General features: G+C 36.4%; 1 protein-coding gene across 12 annotated transcripts in view; it reads right to left on the bottom strand.

Moving 5' to 3' along the window:
- Positions 1 to 338: 338 nt before the first annotated feature.
- Positions 339 to 15406, bottom strand: part of LOC100535716 (anosmin-1) — a 105021-nt gene continuing 89953 nt past the window's right edge. For 2 of the 12 annotated variants that reach the window (XR_015499966.1, XR_015499974.1), the window contains 4 exons: positions 13564 to 13778; positions 6691 to 6814; positions 4089 to 4517; positions 339 to 1400 (listed from right to left, as the gene is read on the bottom strand). Coding sequence is in view for 2 of the 12 variants with exons in the window: in XM_087268519.1 (XP_087124645.1) it covers positions 4465 to 4517; positions 6691 to 6814; positions 13564 to 13778 (392 nt within the window). In the remaining 10 variants the exon portion in view is untranslated. Of the gene's footprint in view, positions 4518 to 6690; positions 6815 to 13563; positions 13779 to 15406 lie in introns of all 12 variants that reach the window. The other 10 variants (XM_087268519.1, XM_087268520.1, XR_015499967.1 and 7 more) reach the window with 9 other exon arrangements.

The following is a 15406-nucleotide window of genomic DNA, read 5'->3' as shown; positions in this document are numbered from 1 at the left end:
TACTCAGAGCAGCCTGTCTGGCAGCAACAACAATGCCAAGTTCAAAGTCACTTAAATCCCCTTTCTTCCCCATTCTGATGCTCGCTTTGAACTGCAGCAGACCATGTCTACATGCCGAAATGCAGTGAGCTGCTGCCATGCGACTAGCTAATTATACATTTGCATTAATGAGCAGTTGGACAGGTGTACCTAATAAAGTGGCCATGAGTGTATATTTTCTGAAAACCCAAATGAAGGAAAAGCAGCCAGTAATATTAACATGTACACTTGTTAGATATGTATATTTCAGTCAGTGTTTAACTGATGTATTGTAAAGTTTCACATATAAACACATGAGCTGTAGGAGTGGAGAGATTATTTTATTACTTAAAATTATGTACAGGTTTTATCCATGAGAAATAACGGAACATTTGACTATATGTACAATTTATTTTCTTTACATGATGTCTTTACAAGAAGCCTTTAAAAAATACTGAATAGCGAATACATGGGAAAAATAGACACATACAAATGAAGCTTTGCAACACACACATAAATAAATATCAACATTCACTGACTGCCGCAAACAATATCTCTACAGCCAAGAACATATACAGTATAGGTCATCTCATCACAACACACGTTAGGTATTTATTTCAATAATAAACAAAACACTCTGTTAATCTTTAATGGGATATTGATCAAATATTAATAAGAGGCGACAAAGATGGATGATTGCTTGCCTAATTAAAACAAACCCAAAACTGGAAATAATTAAGCCATTATTATTAAATCATCTATATAATAATAAACAATCTGTCTGCTGTTATGAGCTAGACCAGTGTTTCTCAACCATGTTCCTGGAGGAGCACCAGCTCTGCACATTTTCCATGTCTCCTTATTCAAACACACCTGCTTCAGATCATCAGCAGAGACCGAAAAGCCTGTAATGGGTGTGACAAAGGAGACATGCTAAACATGCAGTGCTGGTGGACCTCCAGGAACGTGGTTGAGAAACACTGTGTTTCTTAAATGTAGTTCTGTCAAACAATCACATTAAAAAAAGTTTGTATTTATAAAACAAAAATATACATGCGCGTGTACTTCTTCTATAACTACACATATTATTGTAAAAATGATGTGCGTCCTTCTGTATATTTTTGTACTCTATGAGCATTTATATATTCATTCGTTAATTTTCCTTCCGCTTAGTCTCTTATATATCAGGGGTCGCCACAGCAGAATGAACCGCCAACTATTCCAGCATACACAGCAGATGCTCTTCCAGCCTCAACCCAGTAGTAAACACCTATACACACTCATACACTACTTAGTTCATCAATTCCCCTATAGTGCATGTGTTTGGACTGAGGAGGAAACCCACGCCAACAAGGGGAAAACATGCAAACTCCACACAGAAACTGACCCAGCCAGGACTCGAACCAGTGAACTTCTTGCTGTGAGGCTACAGTGCTAACCACTGAGCCACCATGCAGCCGTATTTATATATACACATTGTAAATACACACAGTACGCACACATATCTTATAAATAGTGTGTGTATGTAGGTTGTATATAAGTAGCTTGATGTAAGCTTATATTTTTACATGCTTATCGGTGCAAATTTTATTTACTTGAAACTATTTTGTGGATTATATTTAGAAAAATTAGTTATACATTTTTATTCATTTTGTATTTAATGTATATATGTGAAATGTCTGCAATAATTCAATATTGGTTGTGCATTGCTGAAAATAAAATAAACCTCAAACCTCAAATACAAACTTTTATTATGACGTAATTAACTGTTTGACAGCACTACTCAAAAGTATCCTCAGAACCAATGATCTCCGCATTCTTCATCATGCTTTTGGGAAACACAGAGCTCATTTTGAACACTTGCTGAATATAAAAGAGAAAAAGATTGTTCATAACAAGTGTTTGGAAGAACAAGAGCATGAGAAAATACTTACAGTATAGAGTGTTTTCATGATGCATCGACCGTCAGCCATATTAGAGGCACAGAATGTAAACAAAGCCACTGAACTGAGGGAAACTCATATTGTAGTGATTATTACTGCTGGAAATTATATATTAGTGACATATTTTGGGCTGAACTAATTGCTCAAAAAGTTCGAGATCTCAAAAAGCGATCGAGAAAAAACAACTTAGGTGTGATCAGTCGGCCACATTGGAGGCGCAGAATGTAAACAAAGCCACTGAACAGAGCTAAACTCATATTATGGTGATCATCACTGCTGAAATTGATCAATTATTAACATTTTGGACTGCACTAATTGTTTACAATGAAAAAAAAAACATTTATCGTACTATAGACCAATTAAAGTTCTAACAAACCGAGCAAAAGAGAAAAAACGAATGAGGTGTCATCCGTCGGCCATATTGGAGGCGCAGAATGAAAACAAAGTCACTAAACTGAGGGAAACTCACATTTTATGGTGATTATTACTGCTGAAAATAATCAATTATTGACAGATTTTGTGCTGAACTAATTGCTAAAAAAAGTTTAACAAATCAAGCAAAAGAAAGAAAAAACAAATGAGGTGTGATCAATCGGCCATATTGGAGGCATAGAATGTAAATAAAGCCACTAAACAGAGCTAAACTCATATTATAGAGATTACAACTGCTGAAAATGATCAATTGCTGTCATATTTTGGAATGAACTAATTGTTTACAATGAAAAAAAAGCATTTAGAGTACTATAGACCAATAAAAGTTCTAACAAAGCAAGCAAAAGAGAGAACAAAATGAATGACGTGTCACCAATCAGCCATATTAGAGGCAGAACATGTAAACAATGCCACTAAACAGAGCAAAACTGATATATTATGGTCATTATTACTGCTAAAAATGATCCATTACTGACATATTTTGGGGTGAACTAATTGTTTACAATGAAAAAAAAGCATTTAGAGTACTATAGACTTACAAAAGTTCTTACAAATCAAGCAGAAAGGAGATAGAAACGAATGAGGTGACATCGGTCGGCCATATTGGAAGCACAGAATGTAAACAAGGCCACTGAACAAAGCTAAACTCATAATATAGTGATTACTACTGCTAAAAATGATCCATTATTGACATATTTTGGACTAAAACTAAGTTCTCACAATGAAAAGAAAAACATTTAGAGTACTATAGACTTTTAAAAGTTCTAACAAACCAAGCAGCAAAGAGAAAAAAAAATGAATGACGTGTCACCAGTCGGCCATATTGGAGGCAAAAAAATATAAACAAAGCCACTGAACAGAGCAAAACTCCAATATTATGGTGATTATTATGGCTGAAAATGAACAATTATTGATATTTTTGGGCTCACAAAAAACAAAAAAACCTATTTATAGTACTATAGACTTATAAAAATTACAACAAATCAAGCAGAATAGAGAAAATCCAAATGACGTGTCATCAGTCGGCCATATTGGAGGCAAAATATTAAGGGGGTAATGATAATAAAGTCAACTTACTCTACTTAAAAGGTAGAACTCACCCAAAAATGTCTATAGTTTATTATTTACCATATGTTTGAGTAATAACAATAATAATACTCTCTTTTTTTCGTATACAATATCAAGATAACATCAAGAGTACAGTATTGAGATGCATATTAAATCGTAGCTTGAGTGCATCGTTACACCTCAAATATGAATTAATATTTTGATTATACAAATTATAAGTGTTTTTACCACTATTTAAATTCAGATTGTCTGAATATTGTCTGCTTCCCTGCTCACTTCTCTATAGGATTTATCAGTTTCTCAGTGGTTTAGACAGCAGAAATATTCAGTTTTATTCAGTAGATTAACTGTTCACAGCAAGAAGGTCGCTGGTTCGAGCCTTGGCTGGGTCAGTTGGCATTTCTGTGTGGAGTTTGCATGTTCTCCCTGTGTTTGCGTGGGTTTCCTCCGGGTACTCCGGTTTCCCCCACAGTCCAAACACATGCGGTACAGGTGAATTGGGTTGGCTAAATTGTCCGTAGTGTATGAGTGTGAATGAGTGTGTATGGATGTTCCCCAGAGATGGGTTACAGCTGGAAGGGCATCCGTTGCGTAAAACGTGCTGGATAAGTTGGTGGTTCATTCCACTGTGGCGACCCCGGATTAATAAAGGGACTAAGCTGACAAGAAAATGAATGAATGAATGAATGAATTCAGTCATGCTGTCGTTTACATCCAAGTCTCTCCAGTACGGCTGTGCATACGGGGATGAAACACAAATGAAAACACTCTATAAGTGAATGTTTGATGATAACCGAGTATTTCTCTACAGCTGAATGACTCAATTCTTCCATTCAAATAAAACTGGATTTCTTGCGGTCTGGGCAGGTTGGGATTCATCTTCCCAAGGTGATCTTAACTTGCAGAAACGGTGTAAATCCGGACATGAAACGGTGCTGCAAGAGTTTGGGTTTTGCGATGAAAACCGTAGAGAGTTAAAAAGTCTTGTGTTTTCCTGCTGGTTTCAGTGTTTCTCTGCTGAAGACTTCTTATGGTGCTGTTGATGAAGACGAGTTTCTGCCAGGAACAAAAACACATCTCCATTATAGATGAAACATCACCGCATCCCAACTATAAATGTGAACGATCCATGCAACACTGCATAAAAATGGCAAGATGAATGAAAAATGTGCGCAAATTATGATTGAAATACATTTACACAATAAATTGTGTCATTTGATGCTTATTTGGTACTTTAAAGGGTGTTAATAATGTGATTTGAGTCTCCTACAGCAGGTTTAAGCGCATCTAACGTCAGAAAACTCAGAATATGCATGTAATATGAATCATTTTGGAATGACTTTGATATTATTCATTTGCTTAAATTCCCTCTGTAAGCCCCTCCCCCTTCCAAAAAGAAAATGCTCTGATTGGTCAGTTGAGCTAAGTGCGTTTTCATTGGCTTTTCCATGTCGGAAATCAAATCATTTTAGAGTGTATGTTGCGGGGGCGGAGATTATGCAAATGAGTTACTTTTAGCATGTTGATGCCGGCAGCTAGCTCTCTGCAACTCTCACATGGACGCCCACTGAAGCTTTTGTTTCGCTCACATGGTCGCCCGGTGAGTACCTGGATGGGAGACCACATGGGAGAGCTAGGTTGCTGCCAGAAGTGGTGTTAGTGAGGCCAGCGGGGGGCGCTCAACCTGCGGTCTGTGTGAGTCCTAATATCCCTGTATAGTGATGGGGACTCTATACTGCTCAGTAATCGCCGTATTTCAGATGAGATATTAAACCGAGGTCATGACTCTCTGTGGTCGTTAACGCCCCATTCACACGGGGCTTCAGCGTCAACGCTTAACTGAGGGCGTGTCTGAAGTTGGGGCTGACGTGATCGTCATAGCAGGATCAGCCACTGAAATTAGTCAGCAATAGGCCACTGTCTGAGCTGGTGTATTTGCATACATAAAACTGATTGGCTGACGCTTCCGTCAACGCTTGAAAAGTTGAGCAAGTCGTTGAACTTTTGCATTGAGCAAAGCCTCTTAAGTGGCGCAGACGGATTCACAATGCAGTTTGGCAACGCCTGACATCACCCATTCAAAGTGAATGGGAAGCGTTGACGCTGACGCTCCGTGTGAATGGGGCGTAAGAATCCAAGGATGTCTCTCGAAAAAAAGAGTAGGGGTTTCACCCCGGCATCCTGGCCAAATCTGACCTCTGTCCATCATGGCCTCCTAACCCTCCCCATGTCATAATTGGCTTCAACACTCTGTCTCCTCTCCACCAATCAGCTTTTGTGTGGCGCAATATGGCTGCTGTCGCATCATCCAGGTGGATGCTGCATATTGGTGGTGGATGAGGAGATTCCCCCCTTTGTGTAAAAGTATAAAAGTAAGGAATTATTCATTATTAATATTATGTAAACCAACTGATAATAATTGGACAAACCAGCAGGCCAATCTCAATCCCTGTGATCAAAACGATTCAGCTAAATAGCTTCCAAAACTGTGTTCTGACATTATTCTGAACACATTAGCAATTGCTGGTGTCATTTGATGGTATATTAAAATGTCCTAAAATTAATCTATGCCCACCTATAATATATATTTTATGTAATTTATTATAAACATGTAATAAACTATTATTATATGTACCTATTATTATTTATTATATACATATAATAAACAAACTAGTCATAAATAAACACAATGGAGCAAATATCAAAGTGAAAAAAAAAGTTTTTAAAAGTAAAATAACACTGTATAGTCTTTATCATATAAATAATTCAATAAAATAATTCTTTATTAAACTTCTTTATGCACTACTGCAATGCTTTAAACTCTGTTCAAATGCTCACACAGTCACGAGCATTAAAAACACATGCAGATGATAAACCTTCACTCTATTATGGTTAAATTCTGCAGCATCTCCACAAATCTCCAGTGTTTTGACCTGTGGTTTCAGGTCATCTATAGCCCCAACTCAACAGTGCATATCCTGCGATGTGACTATTGTGGATGCACACATTGCGATATCCATGCTCAAACCATATACTGTGCAGCCCAACACTGAACTGAACTAAAGTGAACTTCAACTACTTTCAATGAACTGAAACTTCATCTGTGTTGAGCTGCGTTGACACAATCTACATTGTAAAAGTTTTATATAAATAAACATGAACTGAATGGCAGTCTACTGTAAAATGTTGACTGATGAAGTGTGTTTTCTGTAAGTGTGTGTTCTCTTACTCCGGCTGGGCGTCTGGAAGATCTTCTTTATCGCCGGCCCTTCTCCAGCTGTGGTGATGACCTGAACCTCCAACCTGTAGACGGAGGCCGGACGGAGGTTCCACACCACCAGCAGGTTACGATTCTGACAAACACACACACACACACACACACACACACACACACACACACACACACACACACACACACACACACACACACACACACACACACACACATACACACACACACACACACACATACACACACACACACACACACACACACACACACACACACACACACACACACACACACACACACACACACACACACACATACACATACACACACACACACACACACACACGGATTCAGATGATGGAGATCAGATTCTAATGACTGCAGTTGTTTATTATCACAGCTTTAACACTTCAATAAAGTTCCATTGGTTATGCAAGGGATAAAGTACATCCAGAAGGCTGTTGTCGCAGATTATTACATGGCTGTCTGGAATACTTGATTTTGATTGGTCAGTCTCGACATTGCATAGTAACAATCGTTGAATGACACGGACTCATTACTGAGAATCACCTCGACCGTCAGTGAATCCAAATATTTATATCCACATTCATATGCATGTGCCATATGTTTGGCGCCATCTAGTGTCTGAATAATGTGCAGGTTAGTGTATACTCCATCAGCTGTTTTAGTTTCTGTTGTGTTTTTGACTGTTTGGCGCCATCTAGTGTCTGAATAATGCACAGGTTAGTGTATACTCCTTCAGCTGTTTTAGTTTCTGTTGTGTTTTTGACTGTTTGGCGCCATCTAGTGTCTGAATAATGTGCAGGTTAGTGTATACTCCATCAGCTGTTTTAGTTTCTGTTGTGTTTTTGACTGTTTGTCTCCATCTAGTGTCTGAATAATGTGCAGGTTAGTGTATACTCCATCAGCTGTTTTAGTTTCTGTTGTGTTTTTGACTGTTTGTCTCCATCTAGTGTCTGAATAATGTGCAGGTTAGTGTATACTCCATCAGCTGTTTTAGTTTCTGTTGTGTTTTTGACTGTTTGTCTCCATCTAGTATCTGAATAATGTGCAGGTTAGTGTATACTCCATCAGCTGTTTTAGTTTCTGTTGTGTTTTTGACTGTTTGTCTCCATCTAGTGTCTGAATAATGCACAGGTTAGTGTATACTCCATCAGCTGTTTTAGTTTCTGTTGTGTTTTTGACTGTTTGTCTCCATCTAGTGTCTGAATAATGTGCAGGTTAGTGTATACTCCATCAGCTGTTTTAGTTTCTGTTGTGTTTTTGACTGTTTGTCTCCATCTAGTGTCTGAATAATGTGCAGGTTAGTGTATACTCCTTCAGCTGTTTTAGTTTCTATTGTGTTTTTGACTGTTTGTCTCCATCTAGTGTCTGAATAATGTGCAGGTTAGTGTATACTCCATCAGCTGTTTTAGTTTCTGTTGTGTTTTTGACTGTTTGTTTCCATCTAGTGTCTGAATAATGTGCAGGTTAGTGTATACTCCATCAGCTGTTTTAGTTTCTGTTGTGTTTTTGACTGTTTGTCTCCATCTAGTGTCTGAATAATGTGCAGGTTAGTGTATACTCCATCAGCTGTTTTAGTTTCTGTTGTGTTTTAGACGGTTTGTCTCCCTCTAGTGTCTGAATAATGTGCAGGTTAGTGTATACTCCATCAGCTGTTTTAGTTTCTGTTGTGTTTTGACTGTTTATCTCCATCTAGTGTCTGAATAATGTGCAGGTTAGTGTATACTCCATCAGCTGTTTTAGTTTCTGTTGTGTTTTTGACTGTTTGTCTCCATCTAGTGTCTGAATAATGCTCAGGTTAGTGTATACTCCATCAGCTGTTTTAGTGTCTGTCAGCTTTGTGTTTTTAACTGTTTGTCTCCATCTAGTGTCTGAATAATGCTCAGTTTAGTGTATACTCCATCAGCTGTTTTAGTTTCTGTTGTGTTTTTGACTGTTTGTTTCCATCTAGTGTCTGAATAATGTGCAGGTTAGTGTATACTCCATCAGCTGTTTTAGTTTCTGTTGTGTTTTTGACTGTTTGTTTCCATCTAGTGTCTGAATAATGTGCAGGTTAGTGTATACTCCATCAGCTGTTTTAGTTTCTGTTGTGTTTTTGACTGTTTGTCTCCATCTTGTGTCTGAATAATGCACAGGTCAGTGTATACTCCATCAGCTGTTTTAGTTTCTGTTGTGTTTTTGACTGTTTGTTTCCATCTAGTGTCTGAATAATGTGCAGGTTAGTGTATACTCCATCAGCTGTTTTAGTTTCTGTTGTGTTTTTGACTGTTTGTCTCCATCTAGTGTCTGAATAATGTGCAGGTTAGTGTATACTCCATCAGCTGTTTTAGTTTCTGTTGTGTTTTAGACGGTTTGTCTCCCTCTAGTGTCTGAATAATGTGCAGGTTAGTGTATACTCCATCAGCTGTTTTAGTTTCTGTTGTGTTTTAGACGGTTTGTCTCCCTCTAGTGTCTGAATAATGTGCAGGTTAGTGTATACTCCATCAGCTGTTTTAGTTTCTGTTGTGTTTTGACTGTTTATCTCCATCTAGTGTCTGAATAATGTGCAGGTTAGTGTATACTCCATCAGCTGTTTTAGTTTCTGTTGTGTTTTTGACTGTTTGTCTCCATCTAGTGTCTGAATAATGCTCAGGTTAGTGTATACTCCATCAGCTGTTTTAGTGTCTGTCAGCTTTGTGTTTTTAACTGTTTGTCTCCATCTAGTGTCTGAATAATGCGCAGGTTAGTGTATACTCCATCAGCTGTTTTAGTTTCTGTTGTGTTTTTGACTGTTTGTTTCCATCTAGTGTCTGAATAATGTGCAGGTTAGTGTATACTCCATCAGCTGTTTTAGTTTCTGTTGTGTTTTTGACTGTTTGTTTCCATCTAGTGTCTGAATAATGTGCAGGTTAGTGTATACTCCATCAGCTGTTTTAGTTTCTGTTGTGTTTTTGACTGTTTGTTTCCATCTAGTGTCTGAATAATGTGCAGGTTAGTGTATACTCCATCAGCTGTTTTAGTTTCTGTTGTGTTTTTGACTGTTTGTCTCCATCTTGTGTCTGAATAATGCACAGGTCAGTGTATACTCCATCAGCTGTTTTAGTTTCTGTTGTGTTTTTGACTGTTTGTTTCCATCTAGTGTCTGAATAATGTGCAGGTTAGTGTATACTCCATCAACTGTTTTGGTTTGTCAGCTTTGTGTTTTTGACTGTTTGTTTCCATCTAGTGTCTGAATAATGTGCAGGTTAGTGTATACTCCATCAGCTGTTTTAGTGTCTGTCAGCTTTGTGTTTTTAACTGTTTGTCTCCATCTAGTGTCTGAATAATGCGCAGGTTAGTGTATACTCCATCAGCTGTTTTAGTTTCTGTTGTGTTTTTGACTGTTTGTCTCCATCTAGTGTCTGAATAATGTGCAGGTTAGTGTATACTCCATCAGCTGTTTTAGTTTCTGTTGTGTTTTTGACTGTTTGTTTCCATCTAGTGTCTGAATAATGCGCAGGTTAGTGTATACTCCATCAGCTGTTTTAGTTTCTGTTGTGTTTTTGACTGTTTGTCTCCATCTAGTGTCTGAATAATGCACAGGTTAGTGTATACTCCATCAGCTGTTTTAGTGTCTGTCAGCTTTGTGTTTTTAACTGTTTGTCTCCATCTAGTGTCTGAATAATGCACAGGTTAGTGTATACTCCATCAGCTGTTTTGGTTTGTCAGCTTTGTGTTTTTGACTGTTTGTCTCCATCTAGTGTCTGAATAATGCGCAGGTTAGTGTATACTCCATCAGCTGTTTTAGTTTCTGTCAGCTTTATGTTTTTGACTGTTTGTCTCCATCTTGTGTCTGAGTAATGTGCAGATTAGTGTATACTCCATCAGCTGAATAATGCGCAGGTTAGTGTATACTCCATCAGCTATAATGTGCAGGTTAGTGTATACTCCATCAGCTGTTTTAGTTTCTGTCTGTCTCATGCTGAACGCAGTCGACCAATCGCAACAGACTGGGCTATCTGCCAATCACCACAGATTAGCTTCGCGCAAAGAAGGGGTTTGGGAACAAATGCATCGCTGAATGATTCATATGGGAGTTGTTGGGATAATTAGATAAAAATTAATGCATATTATGAGACAATAGAAGTGTTTTTTGACGTTGCACGCATATCAGCCTGTTGCTGGAGAACGTTACAACCAAAATACGTCCTTTTATAATGCAGAATAGGGGATCTTTAAAAAAAATCATTTGCAACATCAGAAAATGCTGAATTTAACATTCAGCAAGATTAATATATACTTTAAAAATAGTTTCATTGTTAGTTTCATTGTTAGTCATGTTACCGATCCCCTCTGAAAATCCAAGAAATGGGTTATATATGACTTAACCAAGTGAAAATTATTATTTCTGTCTAATAATTCGTCAATAACATTATCTCAGTTTCTCTGTTCAGATTATTGAGATCAGATTAATGATAATAATTAGACGCAGATGTTTTGACGTGTTTATTATGAGCTCATTTGAAGAAGAACGGTGAAATCATTATAAACATCACAGATTCGCCATCGTTTATAGATGAATCCAATCTGATAATGACGGCCAGCTCCAACATTCTGTCAGATGTGAAGACGAAAACTGGACTTTCGTGTTTCTCACTTGATTGACTCTATTAAATCTTCAGCTCAAAGACATGAATATGAAATATAGGGTTATGAGGACTGTTTGTTCTAGATCCGCTCAATGTTTGACAGCACTGAAGTAAGAGAAAAAAAATTGAGCTCGAAACGACACTCCGTCCATGAGAACATGCTAATAATTACCATATGAACACTAATAATGCTAATAAATCTCCACATGATGGGCTTCAAGATAAACATTCCCATGAGGATGAAGCCAAAAGTGATATCTCAGATAGTCTTATCGACTATTTTTCGTAACTTCTAATGTCACGTAGACAGTGAAAACGTCAGTATTTTTGTTGTCTATAATTGAATATAGGATGACATGGTGACTCAGTGGTTAGCAGTGGTTACCATAATACATCATATATTATCTCATATAAAGTAATATATGTAGTTACATATGTGTTCTTCTTCTGTAGTTATAACTATATACATAACAACATTTAATGCATTTAAAATACAATTAAATTAAATTTAATTATCATATAATGACATACAAATGCATGTGTTAAAAGGGTTGATTTGAGGAGTGTGCAAGAACAGCCTCAGAGTCTCACGCAGCGCTGCATCCATCAGCTATGATTGTGTATCATATGTTACACTTTTGGCCTTGAATATGTAAGCAGTTTTCGGTGAGTGCTGTGTGTGTGTGTGTGTGTGTGTGTGTGTGTGTGCGCGCTGCTTAGAACTAAGTAGTACTGTAAAATGTAACCTGGATCATCTAATCAAATCCCAAAAATCAAATGCATGTAATTAGAGATTGCATAATTACGTATAGTTTGCAAAAATGGCAGTAAGTTGTTTTATCAATACATTTTTAAAGCAGTTTATGCTACCGTAAAAGTAACCTAAATGTAATCCAAAAGTAGTCAGATTAAGCTAAATTAAAAGCAAACAAACTGTAAATCAAAAGCGGTCAAAGTGTTATTACGAATTAATCTACTGTAAATGTAATTCAAAATTTGTCAATTACACTACAATAAAAGTAATATAAATGTAATCCAAAAGTAGTCAGATTAAGATACCCTAAAAGTAATCTAAATGTAATCTAAAAGAGTTCAGAGTGTGCTGCCAAAAGGCACAGTAATTGTTATCTAAAAGTAGTCATATTACGCTAGCATAAAAATAATTTAAATCCAAAAGAAGTCAGATATCACTCTTGTAAAAGTAATCTAAATTTAATCCAAAAGTAATCTGATAGATCTATTATAAAAGCAAGGTAATTGTAATCCAAAAGTAGCCCGATTACACTACAATAAAGGTAATCTAAATGTAATCCAAAAGTAACCGGATTAAACTCCCATAAACGTAATCTAAATGTAATCTAAAAGTTCTCAGATTACACCACCATAAAAGTAATCTAATTGTAATCCAAAAGTAGTCAGATTTCACTCCCATAAAAGTAATCTAAATAAATCCAAAAGTAATCAATGCAGTTGTAATCCAAAAGTAGTCAGATTATGCTACAATAAAGGTAATCTAAATGTAATCTAAAAGTACTCAGATTACACCACCATAAAAGTAATCTAATTGCAATCCGAAATTGCTCAAATTTCACTCCCATAAAAGTAATCTAAATGTAATCCAAAAGAACTCAGATTACACCACCATAAAAGTAATTTAAATTAAATTCAAAAGTAATCTGATTGCTTTATCATAAAAGCAATGCAATTGTAATCAAAAAGTAGACAGATTACACTACAATAAAAGTAATCTAAATGTATTCCAAAAGTACTCAGATTATACCACCACAAAAGTAATCTAATTGTAATCTAAAAGTCAAAAAGTAGTCTGATTATGCTACAATAAAAGTAATCTAAATGTAATCTAAAAGTAGTCAGACTGTGTTGCCATAAAAGTAATCTAATAGTAATCCAAAAGTAGTCAGATTAAACTACCATAAAAATAATCTAAATGTAATCCAAAAGTAGTTGGATTTCAATCCAATAAAAGCACTGTAATTGTATTCCAAAAGTAGTCAGATTTCGCTACTATAAAAGTAATTTAAATATAATCCAAAATTAGTCAGATGAAGCCACCATAAAAGTAATCTAAATGTAATCTAAGATACATCACCATAAATGTGTAATTTAATAGATATATTACTGATTATGCATCTCGTCATGTTTTCGTCAAGTAATTTGCCGTCAGTAATTTCTGTGATTACGGTTCAGAAGTAATCCAAGTAATGTTTTGTGGACTCACCGGCGGCAGGATCTGCGACTGAGAGATGATGCTGTTTGGAAGGCTGTTCTGACGGCTCTCTGTGGAAACCTCCGCCCATGTGACCTGGAAGCCTGTGATTGGCTGGTGAGGCTGATGATGCGACACGCTCCACACGAAACTAGCCGTCACGTTACCGTCCTGGAAGCTGAAGGACGCTGTCAGATTTTCAGGCTTCGCCAAAACCTTCCCAGGAGCTGCAGGATTAAAGTACACATGAAATCAAGTCTAGCCATATGGAGTTTGTTAGCTCACATCGCTAGTTTTGTGCTGAACAATTCATCTGTGCATTTCATTAAGAAAAAAACTAAAATGTTTGCTTTTGTAATGTAAAAACTAAATCTGAAAATGCACTTCCTGTTTGTTTTCAGTTAAATTCTCAGATTAGGTCTGTCTGGGGTATTGGGCGTGGCTAACATACTTAACCACGCCCTTTTCAGCTGTCAGTTTTGACATCGCTTTGACAACAAAAAGAAATGCTGCGCAGGAGGAGTCTGTTAGGTTGTTATATTGCCGCAGTCACACTAGAGCTTAAGCGTGCGAAATTCTGTCGTACAGCCCTATGAAAAGTGGCGGGATTACACAACATTTGACATTTAAAAAGCGAGGGATTGGTCCACATTTTACATTTCTGTCCAGAGAGGTCATGTTTTGACCCTTGATTGGTCTCACGAAGTCAAGTGATGAGATTTCGCAGGTCAGAGTTAACCAAGGTTGAACTTTGCAACACAGCGATCTGTGAAACTTGTAGCACAAGCTTGCGTTTCCAGTCTACGGCCTTGTGCCAACGTATGCCTCCCACCAGTGCTGATATACAGCCATATCGCACTGCTACTCGTGTGATATTGCTCATATATATATATATATATATATATATATGAATAAATAAATATATATATATATATATATATATATATATATATATATATATATATATATATATATATATATATATATATATATATATATATTATAGTAGAGCCGGCGGGGTAACATACATATATATATATATATATATATGTGTGTATATATATATATATATATATATATATATATATATATATATATATATATATATATATATATATATATATGTATATATATATATATATATATATATATATATATATATATATATATATATGTATATATATATATGTATATATATATATATGTAACCCAGGTTACTAGTGGGTAGTATACAGCAATAGAGCAAATAGAAATATGAGGAAAAAACATTGGCAGAATACTCGATTAAATAATATACATTAAAATTATTTACTTATATAAATAATTTATAATAGAGTATTATACAGCATTCAAGGGAATAGTGCTTTAGAATGACATCATCGTGCCTTACACTATAGCAGCAGATCAGCTTTCCAAACAATAACAAATCTCGCTTGTCTGTTAGCTTGTGTTTACCGTTGCTATGGTGATTCAGTGTTCGCAAGGGAAAGCAGAGATGATTGAGAGAAGAAAAAAACAAGATTTGTTTCTGAGAGTGAAATCTGCACACGAGTGCCACCTGGAGTTTTCCTATTTTTTTTCGCTTTGATTTTGAATGTTTCCTTGGCCAGGTTTTTTTTTTTTGTTTGGTTTTGTTCGTTTGTGCATCTTCTTCTGGTTTTTCATCGGTGAGATGTTCTATTGACGTCAGTTGCTGGATGTGATCTGCTCTGGATTCGAATTAATTGAAGTTTGAACTCTTTTCTGGATTTGGATTGTCTCAACTTCCATCGGCGTGTCTCATTGTGGAGTTGGACTGGCGAGCCTCCCATTGAGTGGATTCTTTGGATACACCTGTTGAAAAGATACAAAGTAA

The sequence above is a fragment of the Danio rerio genome, chromosome 9 (genome assembly GCF_052040795.2).
Source record: "Danio rerio strain M-AB ecotype USA chromosome 9, GRCz13ab, whole genome shotgun sequence".
NCBI classification, from domain to species: domain Eukaryota; kingdom Metazoa; phylum Chordata; class Actinopteri; order Cypriniformes; family Danionidae; genus Danio; species Danio rerio.
This window is presented reverse-complemented; position numbering and strand designations above follow the sequence as displayed.